Source organism: Bufo gargarizans, chromosome 3, assembly GCF_014858855.1.
Source record: "Bufo gargarizans isolate SCDJY-AF-19 chromosome 3, ASM1485885v1, whole genome shotgun sequence".
In the NCBI taxonomy this organism is placed as follows: Eukaryota; Metazoa; Chordata; class Amphibia; order Anura; family Bufonidae; genus Bufo; species Bufo gargarizans.
Window position 1 is genome coordinate 232,635,002 of NC_058082.1, and position 17,382 is coordinate 232,652,383.

A 17,382-nucleotide genomic window follows, 5' to 3' on the forward strand; every position below is an offset into this window, starting at 1 on the left:
CCAAAGACATAGCATTCTCCAATGTATCCGGGTACTCATGAAAAGCAAGGGCATCTTTCAATCTCTCAGATAACCCCTGACAAAACTGACTACGTAACGCGGGGTCATTCCACTTTGACTCAGTAGCCCATCTCCTAAACTCAACGCAGTAAGCCTCTGCAGTATGTTCGCCTTGTAATAAATTACGCAATTTAGATTCCGCCATCGAGAACCGATCTGGATCATCATAAATTAATCCCAAGCCTTAAAAAAATTCCTCCACCGACCGGAGGGCCAGAGAACCGGACGGCAGAGAAAAGGCCCAGGATTGCGCGTCCCCTTTAAGCAGGGATATGATTATCCCTACCCTCTGACTCTCACCACCAGACGAAGATGGACGCAGCCGAAAATACAGCTGGCATGACTCTTTAAAGCGGATAAAGTCATCCACACCCCCTGCAAGTCTATCAGGGAGAGCGACTTTAGGCTCCCCACAAATTTGACTTCCTCCTATTGCACCTGATATCAGAGCATTCTGACACTGTGTGACCGAATTACGCAGATCAACCACCTCTAGGGAATAATCCCTGCATGCGATCAACTAGCGCTTCAATTGACTCCATCTCAAAAACAGCTGAGAAATGGCAGTAAAAGTATTGGCGGGTTATAATGTCACGCTGGACAGGATACAAGATACACAGAATACAACAAAACAAATGTCTAGGCAAGAAGCTGGGTATTAAGGTCACCTCCTGACAAATCCCTACCAGCTCTCCCTAGACTTTTATGCCCACATTCAGACCCTGAAGGTGGGAATGAACGTGAATCCCTAAGATGGTGAAAGGGAGAAAGAGGCAGCTTGCTCCCCCAGAACCTGGAGGGGGCAGGCGTCTCTCTAACAGCCTAGACAGACAATCACAAAAAACAAAACCAACTTATCTTGTACTGAGCAGGAACAGCAATCCTTCCCTCCTTCCTTCCTCTGAACAAGACAGAAGCTATAACTCGCACAGGACACTGGGAGTGGGCATAATTTAAACTCATACCAACGACCCCACCCAGTGCACCTGAAGGGAGGCGGATACAGCTCAACTCCAAAACAATAACAAAAGGCTACACATGTGCTGCTAACCTAGCAGACCTCCGCACATGACCTGAGCAGGGCATGACAACCATGGCCCTCACAGTCGCCTTATCTGAACATCATTGAAAATATGTGGACAGACCTCAAAAAAGCAGGGCATGCAAGACGGATTCTCACAGAACTGGAAGGCTTTTGCAAGGAAGAATGGAATAAAATCCCTCAAACAAGAATCCAAAGACTTTTGGCTGGCTACAAAATGTTGTGATACTTCAACAGCAAAAGAATCACAGGTGGCACTGCTGATGCGTGTTCACACTGGTGCGTGCCTGCACAAGCCTCTCGATACCTCCAAACAAAAACCAGTGAGGTGGTGCACAATCCAAAAGATAAAGTCATTAAATCTTGCAAACTGAGATGAATAAAAAATAGGCAGCACTCACCAATGGTTCATTTGCTTCTTTATTTCAAGCAGACAAGTGCTTCATGCGGCAAGGTAGCAGTTAGTTAGATTCACATACCAGTGGCGACGGCCGTTTCGCACACGAGTAATCCTTCCTCAGGCCACCACAAGTACATGCCCATACGTGCTGACCTCTTATACCCTGGTGTCAGGTTGCCATGGAAATCCACAACAAACAGGCACCATGCACACAAGAGATCATTAATCAACATGTTACAACAAAGAGATACAATATTACAAAAACGCATTTAAATCATTGCGGTCATTCAGACCAAGCTGACCATCTCTTCATCTCAGTTTGCAAGCTGTGATACTTGCCAAAGGTGGTTCTACTAGGTACTAACCATGCAGGAGTTTTGATTACAGCTCTTTTCTTTTCCTTTTTTGTTATTTAAAAAAATTTAAAAGATTCAATTAACTTCCTTAATCTACAGTGGCCCTGTTCTCCTAGTTAGCGGATATGTCAGCTTCTGTCTCTGCTCTGATGACATTCCATGGACATGCCTAAGGGAGGAGGTCTGACTGTGAACGCTGAGCTGGTTGGAGCAACAAGCCATGGTCCCTCCACTGCCAATCTGCTGTCTGAGCTGTCTTTCAGGTGTCTCCCCTCCCACAGGATTCTTTAGCAAAGTTTAACCCTTTCTACCGTCAGCAGCACAGACTAAGGGTTGGAGGCCGCTCTGCTTCAGATGCTGAGCAGCTGCAGGGTTTAATCTTCTCCAGGCACTAAAGAGAAAAATGCTGTGCACAGGATCTTACCATTCTCCTCACTATACAAACACAGAGCTGACAAAGACCGGACGAGTTCTCTCCTCTGTACTCTTCTGCTGGCTGTGAAAATATGTCTTTATAGCATTGCACAAGAACAGGTAGGGGGAAGATTCTGTATGTATCAGCAATATCATTGTACTGTAAAGCTGGGACTTGTTGTCTCACACATACAACACGAGAATCCCAGCAGTCAGACTGTAGACAGAGCAGCAATTTTATTCACTCCCTTGGCAGAGCAGGTGGAGGGGAAAGGCAGTCTTTGTTGTCAGCTACAATTATTCATGAGGAAAGCCTCAGAGATTGTTGTTACATGTCCCCTCAGCTCTGCAACTGCATGTGAACAAAGTCAGAACAGAACTAGGGAAATGGGTAAATATATACAGTACAGACCAAAAGTTTGGACACACCTTCTCATTCAAAGAGTTTTCTTTATTTTCATGACTATGAAAATTGTAGATTCACACTGAAGGCATCAAAACTATGAATTAACACATGTGAAATTATATACATAACAAAAAAGTGTGAAACAACTGAAAAGATGTCATATTCTAGGTTCTTCAAAGTAGCCACCTTTTGCTTTGATTACTGCTTTGCACACTCTTGGCATTCTCTTGATGAGCTTCAAGAGGTAGTCACCTGAAATGGTTTTGAATTCACAGGTGTGCCCTGTCAGGTTTAATAAGTGGGATTTCTTGCCTTATAAATGGGGTTGGGACCATCAGTTGCATTGTGGAGAAGTCAGGTGGATAAACAGCTGATAGTCCTACTGAATAGACTGTTAGAATTTGTATTATGGCAAGAAAAAAGCAGCTAAGTAAAGAAAAATTACTTTAAGAAATGAAGGTCAGTCAGTCTAAAAAATTGGGAAAACTTTAAAAGTGTCCCCAAGTGCAGTCACAAAAACCATCAAGCGCTACAAAGAAACTGGCTCACATGCGGACCGCCCCAGGAAAGGAAGACCAAGAGTCACCTCTGCTGCGGAGGATAAGTTCATCCGAGTCACCAGCCTCAGAAATCGCAGGTTAACAGCAGCTCAGATTAGAGACCAGGTCAATGCCACACAGAGTTCAAGCAGCAGACACATCTCTAGAACAACTGTTAAGAGGAGACTGTGTGAATCAGGCCTTCATGGTAGAATATCTGCTAGGAAACCACTGCTAAGGACAGGCAACAAGCAGAAGAGACTTGTTTGGGCTAAAGAACACAAGGAATGGATATTAGACCAGTGGAAATCTGTGCTTTGGTCTGATGAGTCCAAATTTGAGATCTTTGGTTCCAACCACCATGTCTTTGTGCGACGCAGAAAAGGTGAATGGATGGACTCTACATGCGTGGTTCCCACTGTGAAGCATGGAGGAGGAGGTGTGATGGTGTGGGGGTGCTTTGCTGGTGACACTGTTGGGGATTTATTCAAAATTGAAGGCATAATGAACCAGCATGGCTACCACAGCATCTTGCATCGGCATGCTATTCCATTCGGTTTGCGTTTAGTTGGACCATCATTTATTTTTCAACAGGACAATGACCCCAAACACACCTCCAGACTGTGTAAGGGCTATTTGACCATGAAGAAAAGTGATGGGATGCTGCGCCAGGTGACCTGGCCTCCACAGTCACTGGACCTGAACCCAATCGAGATGGTTTGGTGTGAGCTGGACCGCCGAGTGAAGGCAAAAGGGCCAACAAGTGCTAAGCATCTCTGGAAACTCCTTCAAGACTGTTGGAAGACCATTTCAGGTGACTACCTCTTGAAGCTCATCAAGAGATGCCAAGAGTGTGCAAAGCAGTAATCAAAGCAAAAGGTGGCTACTTTGAAGAACCTAGAATATGACATATTTTCAGTTGTTTCACACTTTTTTGTTATGTATATAATTCCACATGTGTTAATTCATAGTTTTGATGCCTTCAGTATGAATCTACAATTTTCATAGTCATGAAAATAAAGAAAACTCTTTGAATGAGAAGGTGTGTCCAAACTTTTGGTCTGTACTGTATATATAGTGGCGATGTGAACTGTAAAATGCATGGGAAAGTCCCGGAAGGGGGGTATATCTCTCCCAGGTTCCTCAACTGGGTGAAATCCAGAATGACGCTGGCTTCAGTAAATATAGTTGCTGGAGCTATTTTCTGTATTTATTCCGGGCGGGATTTTACTTGGATTGGGAAGGTAGGTTTTGGCAGTGGGCCCTCCCAATCCACCCCCCCTGTCCGGAGCAGGTTTTTCCCTAGCAGGAAGGTGATCGCAGGTGAAGCCTACCCTAATCAGGCTAGCATAAATCCACCCTCAGTGTGTCAGTCTGGGGGGAGTGTCTGTGAACCTGGAGCAGAGGCTCTGTATGTGGTCTCAGTCAGGAGGGCTGAGGGGCCAAGGCTATGCAAAGCCTGATCTCTCCCCTGTGTGGATTGGCGCTTGATGAGCGGAACCTGCTAAGGCTTGGAGCCTGAGATCCTGACCCTAATCGGTGCTGCAGGTGCTGGTGAATCCTGTTGTGGTGGAGTTAAAGGGCCGGAAGCCTGTTTGTTCAGTGGAGCAGGTGCTGCTCATGCTATTGTGGACTATTTTTATTTTGGTGCAGAGATTTAAAGGGCCAGAAGTCCAGAAAAGATATGTAACAGTTAAAAAAAAATTGTCTTAAAGCTTTTGCAGCCAAGAGCTCTTGCTACTGTACCTGTCTTTTATGTTCAATAGTATTTTATTGGATTTTTTCCACAAATTATCAAATACATTTAAACAAAGTATTTTCATTGCATTTATACAGCGTATTATCAACCAGTGAGCAGTTATGCTTTGTTGACATATAAGATACTGTGGGATTAGTATACCAGCAATAAGATATAAAAGAAAATTACAAAGCAATAGTACCTTCTGTAATGGAACTTCAAAGAAAAGAAAAGGTAGAGAATTACCATAGGCATTATCAAGGCACATACATCAGGCTTGACTTTAAGCTTACAAGTTTAAGCAATGACCGTTCCTGATTCCTGAACCCCCTCCCGCCATCTGGCTGTGGTGTGTAGGGTGCTATTGGCTACAGACAGGCCCAAGACGCCCAATCCTCTTCGTATTTTTTGAGTGTGAAGTTCTTGTGAGCGATCATTCTTTCACATGATCTCGTTATTGCCACAGCTCTCTCGACCTCCTGATAGGTAGGAATAATAGTGCTTTTCCAATTTCTTGTAATTACGAGCTTGGTGGCCAAGAACAAATGCATCACAATTGTCCTATAACCACGCAAAATCTGTGTGAGATCTATCAGTAACAGGGCTAGGGCTGGGTGTGGGTCCATCCTACATCCAACCGCATCTGAAATAGCTTGGAAGACCAGGGACCACAAATCAGATATTTTGGGACAGTCCCACAAGATATGTAGAAGCGTCCCCCTCCCTCCATAACCTCTCCAGCAAACATGAGCTGTACATGGAAAAATATGGCTAAGTCTCATTGGGGTAAAGTATTACCTAAGTACTGTCTTCATGTAAGATTCAAAATGTGATGTACATTTTAAACATGATACTGCAAATCTGATGGCTGTGGACCATTGAGCTAGGGAAAAGGTCTTCCTCAACTCGGCCTCCCATGACAGGAAGGGAGACGATTATATGCGAGTATATCGACTAAATGCGAGTATATCGGTTTTATCCCTGTTGGTATAGCATTTGTTAAGGACCATTGTCTGAGAAGCAACAAATTTACTTTATCGATGAATGTAGGGTTCTCTTTCAGAAAATGCCTAATTATGAGGTATTTATAGAATTCCTGATGTGGGATATTGTATGACTGCTGCAGTTCTGTGTATGACTTTAAGGAGGACTGGGTCAATAGATCATTTACTTTTCCGATACCTCTCTCTTTCCAGGACTTTAACGACAAGTCTGGAATAAGGCACTGCAAAGAATCGTGGTAGGACTTCCAAAGGACTATAGAAGTGGAAATTAAGTAAGGGGATATAGAGATAGAAAAGCCTTTGTGCAAAGAGGCAATGAGTAGTGCTTTTAAATTCTTCGATGGGGCTTGTGTTTGTTACATATGTACCCAGTGCTTGGAGGTGTCTGACACCCACCAGTCCCTCAACTGGTTCATTTTCGAGGCTAGGTAGTAATCAAAGATGTTAGGTAAGCTCAAGCCCCCATATCTTCTATATCTACTCATGACATTTTTTGCTATATAAGGTCTTCCTTTATACCAGATAAATTGATTTATCATTCTGTTCATAGTGGTAAAAAAGGAAGCAGGAATCGGTATAGAGATGGTCCTAAACAGATAAAACAGCTTAGAGAGTGCATGTTGTTGAAATGCTAGAATGCGGTCAAGCCATGATAGTTCAGTTTTAGCCATATTATCCCAATCTGTTTGCAGAACCGAAAGGAGAGGGGGTGAAATGAACGGATGATTCTCATCACTGCTTTTAGGGATATTGTAGGATTTGATAAAGTGAGAATTATATTGTCTACATAGAGTGAAAGACAGCGTTGCCTGTCTCCAATCTGCACTCCTTCAATGTCATTGGCCTGGCAGATTGCTTCAGCTAGGGGTTCTAATGATAAAATAAATATGAGGGGCGACGGGGGCATCCCTGTCTCGTGACGTTTGATAGAGAAAATGGATCTGATAAAACTCTGTTAGCCAATACATGGGTCGACGGCACAGTATATAGAGCCTTAATTGCTGTTACCATTTGTTCCAGGAAGCCCATAATGTGGAGCTCCGATAAGACAAATGACCAATTCACCCAGTCAAATGCCTTCTCAGCGTCCAAAGTGACAAACGCCGCAGGCACTGATGATCTGTTGATATAATATAGTAGATTTAGTACTCGTCTAGAGTTATCAGTAATCTGTCTGCCTTTTACAAATCCGACCTGGTCAGGGGCCACCAAAGATGGTATGATCTTTGCTAGTCTATTAGCCAGCAGCTTTGTGTAGATTTTAAAGTCAGTATTTAATAAGTAGATGGGTCGGAAGTTCTGAGGGACCGATGGTTCTTTCCCAGGTTTTGGCAAAGTTACTATGACCGCCTCTAACATTTCTTTGGGCATATTACCCTCCACCATGGCACAAGACAAGGATGCATGAAGGTGAGGGGTCAAAATCTCAGAGTACAGTTTATAGTAGGAGTCTGAGAGTCCATCCGGGCCAGGGCTTTTTTGATGAGGTAGTTGGCTAATTATACAAGAGATTTTTTCAGAGGTTATAAGGTTGCATAGGGATTCACTTTGTTGTTCATTCAGAGAGGGCAGAAATAGGGATTGAAGAAAATCTTCAATCTCATGAGATGATACCGGAACAAAGTCCAGTTCTCCAGCCATATTATAGAGTTTAGAGTAGTAAGACATAAATCTATTAGCTATAGATTTAGGTTCTGAAATCTTCTGGGTCCTCGAGGAGTCCCAGAGATATGCAATTCGTGATTTCAGGGCCCTGGTTTTGATTCTCTTCGCTAATAGGCTACAAGCCTTATTTGCCTGGGAGTAATACATAGCTTTTACTTTCTTCAGTGAAAGTTCCTATTTGTGTAGCATACACTCTCTAAGTTTCATTCTGAGAGCCCTAAGGTTTTCAGATAACAATGGTGACGGGGAGGATTTATTTCGTGATAGGAGTTCTGATAGGTGATTCTTTAAGAGTTTTTTTTATCCCTATGCCCTATTTAAATGAGTATACCCCGAATGAAGGCCTTCTGTGTCACCCACACTACAGAGGGGTCAGACACTGACTCTGCATTAAATTGAAAAAAAAAACTCCTCTAGTGCTTGCGACACCTCTGCGTGGTACTTAAGATCTGCAAGCACATATTCATTTACTCTGTAGATTGGATTTAGGGGATTTTGAAATTGTTCTACGATGTCTACTAGTTGGCACGTGATCCGACCAGGTGATCGAACCTATGCTAGAATCTGCTGCAGCTGAGAGGGTATTCCTATCCACTAGAATGAGGTCAATGCGTGAGTAAGAATGATGAGAAGGAGAGAAATAAGAGTAGTCTCTTTCAGAAGCGTGGTGTATACGCCATACATAAAATAGCGAGTATTTTTTAGCAGTGTATGTGCTAGAGAGTGGGGGTTGTTTCTCGATAAGGTGGTCATGTCTTGAGAAGGGTAAGGGACCATGCTAAAATTGCCACAGACGAGCACTCTACCTTTCTGCAAAGTCTGCACCTTCCTGAACAATCTATTCAGAAAGTGTTGTGGTTTCACATTGGGGGCGTATAATCCTACCAGTGTATATAGTACATTATTTAAATAGCATACATGAATTATATATCGATCTCCAGGGTCAATTGTAGAAGAAACAATGGTGTGAGCCATGGAATTTCTGATTACCAGGACACCCCGCTTTTTCCTATCACTATGAACCTGGAGGACAACAGGAAAACAATGGTGTTTTATCCAACTAGCATCTCTAGAAATGATGTGTGTCTCTTGGGCACAAAATATGTCACATTTTAGAGAGAGGGCCTCCTTCCACATCATACAGAACTTTTGAGCACCAGGGTAATATAAATACTGCTATAACAGTTATGCACGCGTCTGCTCTGGAAGGAGGTATACCCTTTTCAGCTGTGGAAAGCTCAGACAAATACCATTGAATAGGCAAAACTCTACCAAAAGTTAAACTGAAAGCACATTGAAAAACTTAAAACATAGATAACATTAAGTGCAAAAAACTCACTACCCAAGGAAAAGGGCAGGTGAAAGAAAGAGTGGGAGGCTTACAAGGGTGCCTTCTATGTAATTGTGGGGAAAGTTCAGTCATTAACACTGAGAGAGGGTATAGTCATCAGCTCTTGTAGTGCCATTCTTTCTTGTACTGTAGATTATTTCAGCCAGTCTTCTTCTTGCGTCTGCTCTCCACCAGTTGCCACAATTTTTCTGCTGGGATGCGCAGGGGACTCTTGGAGATCTGTATATCCTCCACTGCAACATTCCTGGAAACTATTGGTAGTTTCCCCTCCTCCACAGATCATATCACCACAAAGGAGCCATTCCTGTGTACTAGGAGCTTAACTGAGAACCCCCAGCGGTATGCAATAGAGTTTGCTCTCAGGGCTGATGTGATAGGAGCCAGATTGCGGCATAGTTAAAGTGTGGCTGCTGAGAAGTCAGCAAACAGCATGACTGACTGATAGGGAGTAGTGTTGAGCGCGAATATTCGAAAAGCGAATTTTTTCGCGAATATCGCAACTTCGCGATTTCGCGAATATTTCTAATATAGTGCTATATATTTGTAAAAACGAATATTCGTTTTTTGTTTTTTTTCACAAAATTACAGTACACATATAATTGATTGTTTCCCAAGGGTCCAAAAGCTCAGATCTTACTCACATTGCCTAGAAAGTGATTGAGGCGCGAATCTTCGTAAGGCGATTTTATTAGCGCACATGCGAATATCGGCACTTGTCCCAGAACAGAGGCAAAGGGCTTTGCATTCATACATTAGTGAATTGAGTTGCGAATCTTCGTAAGGCGATTTTATTAGCGCACATGCGAATATCTACACTTGTCCCCAGAACAGAGGCAAAGGCCTGTGCATGTGCATTCATATAGTATAGCACCATATTCGCGAATATTTCAAACTTCGTAAAATTCGATTTACGAATATTCGTATTTTTTATTTTAGTTTCCACCTTACAGATTACATTGATCTGTACTCTGTCAACTACTGTCATCACCCCCCACTGTATCTCGATTGATTCACAAAAGTCCAAAAGCTCAGATCTTACTCACATTGCCTAGAAAGTGATTGAGGCGCAAATCTTTGTAAGGCGATTTTATTAGCGCACAGGCGAATATCGGCACTTGTCCCAGAACAGAGGCAAAGGGCTTTGCATTCATACTGTATGAATGCAAAGCCCTTTGCCTCTGTTCTGGGACAAGTGCCGATATTCGCCTGTGCGCTAATAAAATCGCCTTACAAAGATTCGCGCCTCAATTACTTTCTAGGCAATGTGAGTAAGATCTGAGCTTTTGGACTTTTGTGAATCAATCGAGATACAGTGGGGGGTGATGACAGTAGTTGACAGAGTACAGATCAATGTAATCTGTAAGGTGGAAACTAAAATAAAAAATACGAATATTCGTAAATCGAATTTTACGAAGTTCGAAGTATTCGCGAATATGGTGCTATACTATATGAATGCACAGGCCTTTGCCTCTCTGTTCTGGGGACAAGTGTAGATATTCGCCTGTGCGCTAATAAAATCGCCTTACAAAGATTCGCGCCTCAATCACTTTCTAGGCAATGTGAGTAAGATCTGAGCTTTTGGACTTTTGGGAATCAATCGAGAAACAGTGGGGGGTGATGACAGTAGTTGACAGAGTACAAATCAATGTAATCTGTAAGGTGGAAACTAAAATAAAAAATACGAATATTCGTAAATCGAATTTTACGAAGTTTGAAATATTCGCGAATATGGTGCTATACTATATGAATGCACAGGCCTTTGCCTCTCTGTTCTGGGGACGCGTAGATATTCGCATGTGCGCTAATAAAATCGCCTTACGAAGATTCGCAACTCAATTCAATCACTAATGCGAATATGCGAATATCTACACTTGTCCCCAGAACAGAGAGGCAAAGGCCTGTGCATGTGCATTCATATAGTATAGCACCATATTCGCGAATACTTCGAACTTCGTAAAATTCGATTTACGAATATTCGTATTTTTTATTTTAGTTTCCACCTTACAGATTACATTGATCTGTACTCTGTCAACTACAGTCATCACCCCCCACTGTATCTCGATTGATTCCCAAAAGTCCAAAAGCTCAGATCTTACTCACATTGCCTAGAAAGTGATTGAGGCGCGAATCTTTGTAAGACGATTTTATTAGCGCACAGGCGAATATCGGCACGTCCCAGAACAGAGGCAAAGGGCTTTGCATTCTTACATTAGTGATTGAATTGAGTTGCGAATCTTCGTAAGGCGAATTCATTAGCGCACATGCGAATTTTGCATCTCATAATATGTATTATGCGATGCGAAAATTCGAATTATCGCATATGCGAAATAATAACGAATTCGAATATTCGCGAATATTTTACAAATATTCTTTCGAATATTCGCGAAATTTCGCGAATTCGAATATGGGACATGCCGCTCAACACTAATAGGGAGCCAGGGGAACCTCAAATTTCCTGGCAGTTCCCAGAACCCCTTCTTTTATATGGTAGAAGTGGATCCTTGCCAGCACATCTCTCAGGATATCCTCAGACAATTGTTTCGGTCTGACTATTCTGTGAGCTCTATCTATAATGATATCTTGCTCCGTGCATGAAGGCAAAAGGAGTTTAATTAGCCCCTGTATATACTCATGGAGTCCCGCTGGTGATATGTTCTCTGCCCCCCCCCCCCCCGCAGTTTCAAGTTGTTCTGGCGGGACTGGTCCTCCAGATCCGCCACTTTCGCTCTGAGTTGAGCTACTTCCTCAGACAGAAGGTCATGAGAGTCAATAAGATTGTTGTGGGAAGTCGCAAACTCCCCCATCTTAAATTCTACATGGTGAACTCTGTTCCCCAACTCTGTTACTGAGGACTGGATGGTTCAATTAGTTGGGTTAAATGTGCCGTCATAGACTGATTAAACGCTAACAACATATCTTTCAATAAAGTGCTTGACGCTGGCTTATCAGATGTGGGGAATTGTTGCAATACCTCAGTCAGTGGAGGGGCGTCTTGCTTTAAGATGTGAGGGTTCTTGCATACTCCTGCCTTGGGAAGGTCATGTAGCCTACGCCTTTGCTTCGCCGGGCTAGTAGTAGAAGAGGCCTGCGCGTGGCTTGCTGCTGATGCGTTTCAGCGGTGGCTTCCCGGATTTGGCTGGTTGAGTCCAGGGACAGTTGTTTGAAGATGCTGGGTTCTGCTGCTGCTGTTCCCCTGCCTCCTCGCTGCACAGAGGGCGCAAATCTGAAGAGGAACTTGGGCTGGAGCCTGGTGCGGTAGGTATAGTGTAGCTGCCGACGCCATCTTTGCTCCGCTCCTGGCTGAAGAAGTCCAACTTCCCCTGGGGATTTGAACTTATTTTCCCTCTGGTCATTATGGGGGGGAGTTAGAAACACGATGTGGGCCCTCTGGGCTTGCAAACGCTGAATTAGAAGGAGTCTTGCAGGACTGGAACGCTCTACATGAGCATGAGATCTGAAATCAGGCTGCCAACTCTTTCGGCTGCTCAGCCAAGCCTCCTGTACCTGTCTTTTACTGCGTCAGTTGAGTCTACAGCAAGTTGATTATTGAAGTTATTTTATATTCACAACAGGCTACTTGGATTTATTGTACTATTAGGTTAGATGGACTGAATGTATATTATAAAAATGAATGTACTTACTACAGTTGGTGGTATTTTGTGTTTTTCACGGCTCCAGTAATTGGATCTGTTTTTGAGCTGTATAAAACATGAAACACAACACAATAATTAACAGTGACAATTTGTACAGATAAATAATCATAAATTAACAAACATCCTACAATCCTGTAGGCTCATAATTAAAACTGCATACAGATGTGCATCAACTAATCTAAATATTGCAAATTCTTCAAATTATGTATCAATATGTAATCCACAGACACCACCATGCACTTATATAACAACTAAAGACAATGGGGGAGATTTAAAAAACTGGTGTAAAGTAGAACTGGCCTTGCTGCCCATAGCAACCAATCAGATTCCACCTTTCATTTTCCAAAGGAGCTGTGAAAAATGAAAGGTGGAATCTGACTGGTTGCTATGGGCAAGTAGGCCTTCTCTACTTTACACCAGTTTGATAAATCTCCCCCAATATTCATAACATACTGACACTATCAAAGACCACTTGCAGTCATGCAATCATACACTTGAAGTTACAAATAGTCATGTCTCTATTCCCAGGAATGGATGCTCTCAATAGAGCTCACAGGAGATGCTCTTCATACAAGGGTCAAATAGTACTACAAAGTGGTGCCACTTTACATCTAGCAGTAGGTTGAATATTAGTACAAGCAGATTAATAATACATAAACAGGATGCGAATTACCCACGTTACCACATAGCAATACCGATACCATGTCCTTACAAATGTACCTGGAAAAGCATATCTCAAGTGTTAGCCACAATTTCTTGTAATAGCACTTTTTGGTATTTCACGATCCTGTGTGTTGCTCTCTACACTCCTAACAGAAAATTACACATGAGAAGCCTATGTTTTTAAATCGCAACAAAGGGCTCAACAAAATAGGAGAGGAAGAAAAAGGACCATGTATAGCGAATGGAAGGGGTTTAAATGGGTTGTGCTATCAGGACTTTTATAGCATTTCCATAAGATATGCCATAAATGTCCCATTGATCGATCTCTGGGCATTGCTCCGAATTCAAGAACAGGGCCCCATTACTGTAAATGCTGCCAAGAATGGACAGATGGCCACACATGCATGGATCTCTCCATTCTCTTTAACATGACTTCTGAAAATAGATGATCACTATTTTTAAAAGTGCCTGGAGACAGCCACACATGCATTCCTGGCAGCATGTGGTAGTGCTCTGTTCTTGCAAATCCCACCAATGGTAAGCTCTCCTTTTGGGCATTTATGGCATATTCTGTGAATATGCTATAATGGTACACCTACACGGTCGCACGGCAGCTGCAGTCTAGGACACTAACAAGAACATCTTCTACATCTAGAGAAAATAAAAGATCCTACACCAGGTTTCTGAAGAAAATTGAGTTCCACCTCACAAGAGATTTTGCCTCCTTTTAGGTCAAGTCTGCAGGATAATATATGGAAATCGATGGAGGTGTATTTTTTCGGCTTTCAAACTATATGCTACTATGTTTCCAAAACATTAGGAATACTGCACTGTAAGTTAGGACAACACATGGTCTATGATCTCTAGAAGAATGCTAACCTCGAATGGTCCTGTCTATCCACATTATATCTCCACATATTAGTGATTCACACATGCACAAATTAATTTCAAGCTAAAGACATCTTTAGAAAAACGCATATAACATAGTAAAGTAACTAGACATGAATCAGAGGATTTATAACTACACTGAACAAAAATATAAACGCAACACTTTTGGTTTTGCTCTCATTTTGCATGAGCTGAACTCTAAACATTTTCTACATATACAAAAGACCCATTACTCTCAAATATTGGTCACAAATCAGTCTAAATCTGAAATTCAATTTCATCCTCTGATACTGAGCTCAATACCAATCTTGACCCAGATCTGCAATAACTATTAAAATATAACTTTTCTCGGTGAGTGTAAAACGGGCTGTGAGCCCCAAAAGGTGTTTTAAAAACAACTGTTTATGAGACTCTTGACTGGTTATACATGGGGGATATGTGCACTCTCTCCTCCACACTGCAGTAATGGATCACAGTTCTACATCAGACGTCCGTGCAGTCGCTGACCACCAGTGTATAGTTAGTGTTGTTGATTGCCTAGGCAGATAGATTTATCACTAGCTATCTAATGTGGCTGTATTGCTACACAATAGCTTCTTGACCAGCACTTGGACCTGGATAACTGCGACTCCTGTTAATACATTTGAATGCTGATTGCCTGACCAATCATCCATAAACTGATGAACTCGATCTCTATTCATTGCTGGGATACACAATGTCTGACTACATTAGCTGATGCAAGCTAACGGGTACATGGAACCTAGAGGAGGTACAGTGGACCTTTAACCTTTCAGAATTTTTATCTAAAACTGCATAAGATTTTCTAAAACTAGATAACCGAACCCATTAGTCAAAATATTAGCGTTGGTCATTTATTGAGGAAAATGATCAAATATCACATCTTTGAGTGGCCAAAGTACATGAACCTTTCCTTACACCAAAAACTGCAACTAAATGTTTCAGGTAACTGTTGAATAGTCCTGCACATTGGCTTGAACAAATGTGAGCCTATTCTTCCAAAAAAAACAGCATGAACGCTGTAATACTGGCGGGTTTCCTCCCATGAATTGCTTGCTTTTGGTCCTTCCACAACATTTCTATTGAAGTAAGGTCAGGACTTTGATGTGGCCATTCCAAAACTTTAACTTCATTTTATTTAACCATTTTTTGGCAGAATGATTTGTGTGCTTGGACTTGTTGTCGTGGGTCATGTTGCTGCATGACCCACATTCTCTTGAATGTTGCTGCATGACCCACTTTCAGCTTTCATGAACAGATGTCCTGACATTTTCCTTTAGAATTTGGTGGTATAAGTCAAAATTCATTGTTCCATCAATGATGGCAAGCCGTCCTGGCCCAGCAAAATAGGCCCAAACCATGTTACTACCACTACTGTGTTTCACAGATGGGATGGTTTTTATGCTGGAAGCCAGTGTTTTCCTTTCTCCAAACATAACACTTCTCATTTAAACCAAAAGCTTCTATTTTGGTCTCATCCATCCACAAAACAGACTTCAGGCTTGTCCAGGTGATCTTCAGCAAACTGCAGAGGGACAGCAATATTATTTTTGGACAGCAGCGGCTCTACCTTTACAATTCTGCCATGCACACTATTGTTGGTCAGCGTCATCCTGCTGGAGGACTCATGAACATTACTAGAGATGAGCGAATTTCTCAAAAATTAGAGTCGACCGGTTTACTGAATTTTTCCCAAAAATTTGGTCCGATCAGAATTTATTCATGGTGAATCAGATAAAAAAAAACAGCTATTTCCTGGCTGCAGAGGACCCTTATAGTGGTGTAGAACACTGTGCCTTGCCGTAACACACATAGGGAGTCTGTTGTAGTAGTGAAACAATACTGTGTGTCAGTATGACATGCAGATGACAGGCATCACTGTTAGAATCACACTGCACACTTCACTTATTTGGGCAGTTAAGGGACCAAAACTGACCAAATAACTCGAGTGTGAACTCAGCCTTACAGGTCAATACTAGAGTCAAGAAGAAGCACACTCGTTTTACACCGTCGGTAGCTGATTCCACATAGATGTCTATAGAACCTGTTCTATTAAACGCTTATACCAGCAGAGCCCCCCCAACAGAGTGGAGAGGGTGTCAGCAGTAAGTTTGTGTTGACGTCACTGATTATTTTGCCCTTCCTCTGATCCATCAGAACAATAACCCCCCAAAAAACGATCCTGTCTGTGGAGCATCCACCTTCACTCGGTCAGCATTTGGTCAGTAATCCGTTTTGCCAAAGCCCCCCAAAAAACAGGAGTGGATCCAAAACAGAGATGACACGTGAATAAAATATTTTCCTGTCTTCTGTGTTTTGCACCCACTCCTGCTTTTGGCTACCAAATCATAAGCCAATTCTGATGCAAAATAGGGAGCATGTCATGCAGGCCTTACAACTGTTACATAGACAGGATCCGTTGTGCGTCTCATTTTTCCTTCCTTCTGACAGATCAGAAGAAGGGTCAAATAAATGATGATGTTAGCCAGGACAAAAGGCAAAATAGTGGCCCAGTCATGAAGTGGGAAGGGTGGGAACAGCATGAGAAGTCCACAAAGAGGCCCAATGACAGAGTCTGGAGGTGGCAGCAGCACGAGGAGGAGGCCACAGAGTGGCACAATGACAGTGTGGCAGTGGCAGCATCATCAAGAGGCCACAGAGTGGCACAATGACAGAGTGTGGAGGTGGCAGCAGCCTCAGGAGACCACAGAGTGCCAAGGTGACATACTGTAAAGGTGTCAGCAGCATCGGGAGACCACAGAGTGGCAAGATGACATAGTGTGGAGGTGGCAGGAGCATCAGGAGACACAGAGTGACCTGGTGACAGAGTGGAGAGGTGGGTGGAAATACCAGTACCATCTGAAGATGGTGGGAGTAAGAAGGAGCACTTGGCATCAGATGTGTGGCATCAGTCGGGTGGCAGCATCAGAATAGTAGCTGAGGCAGGTAGCCAGAAGAAACCGGTCTCTTTTGTCAAAGTGTTGGTGTGGCACCATGGATCATCTAGTCTGATGCATCAGGCATTGGTGTATGGGAATCCTGGCTGATCCACACCTGATTCATCTTGACAAAGGTCAGTCTCTCCACATTTTGGGTGGACAGGTGAGTTCTTCTTGGGGTAACTATGGCCCCCACCACACTAAACACCTGCTCTGATGCCACACTACTGGCCAGGCAGGACAGCT

General features: G+C 42.8%; 1 protein-coding gene across 2 annotated transcripts in view; it reads right to left on the minus strand.

Moving 5' to 3' along the window:
* Positions 1-17,382, minus strand: part of NALCN (sodium leak channel, non-selective) — a 759,765-nt gene that overhangs the window by 74,683 nt on the left and 667,700 nt on the right. For both annotated transcript variants that reach the window (XM_044284936.1, XM_044284935.1), the window contains one exon: positions 12,617-12,673. In XM_044284936.1, the coding sequence (XP_044140871.1) occupies positions 12,617-12,673 (57 nt within the window). The remainder of the gene's footprint in view (positions 1-12,616; positions 12,674-17,382) is intronic.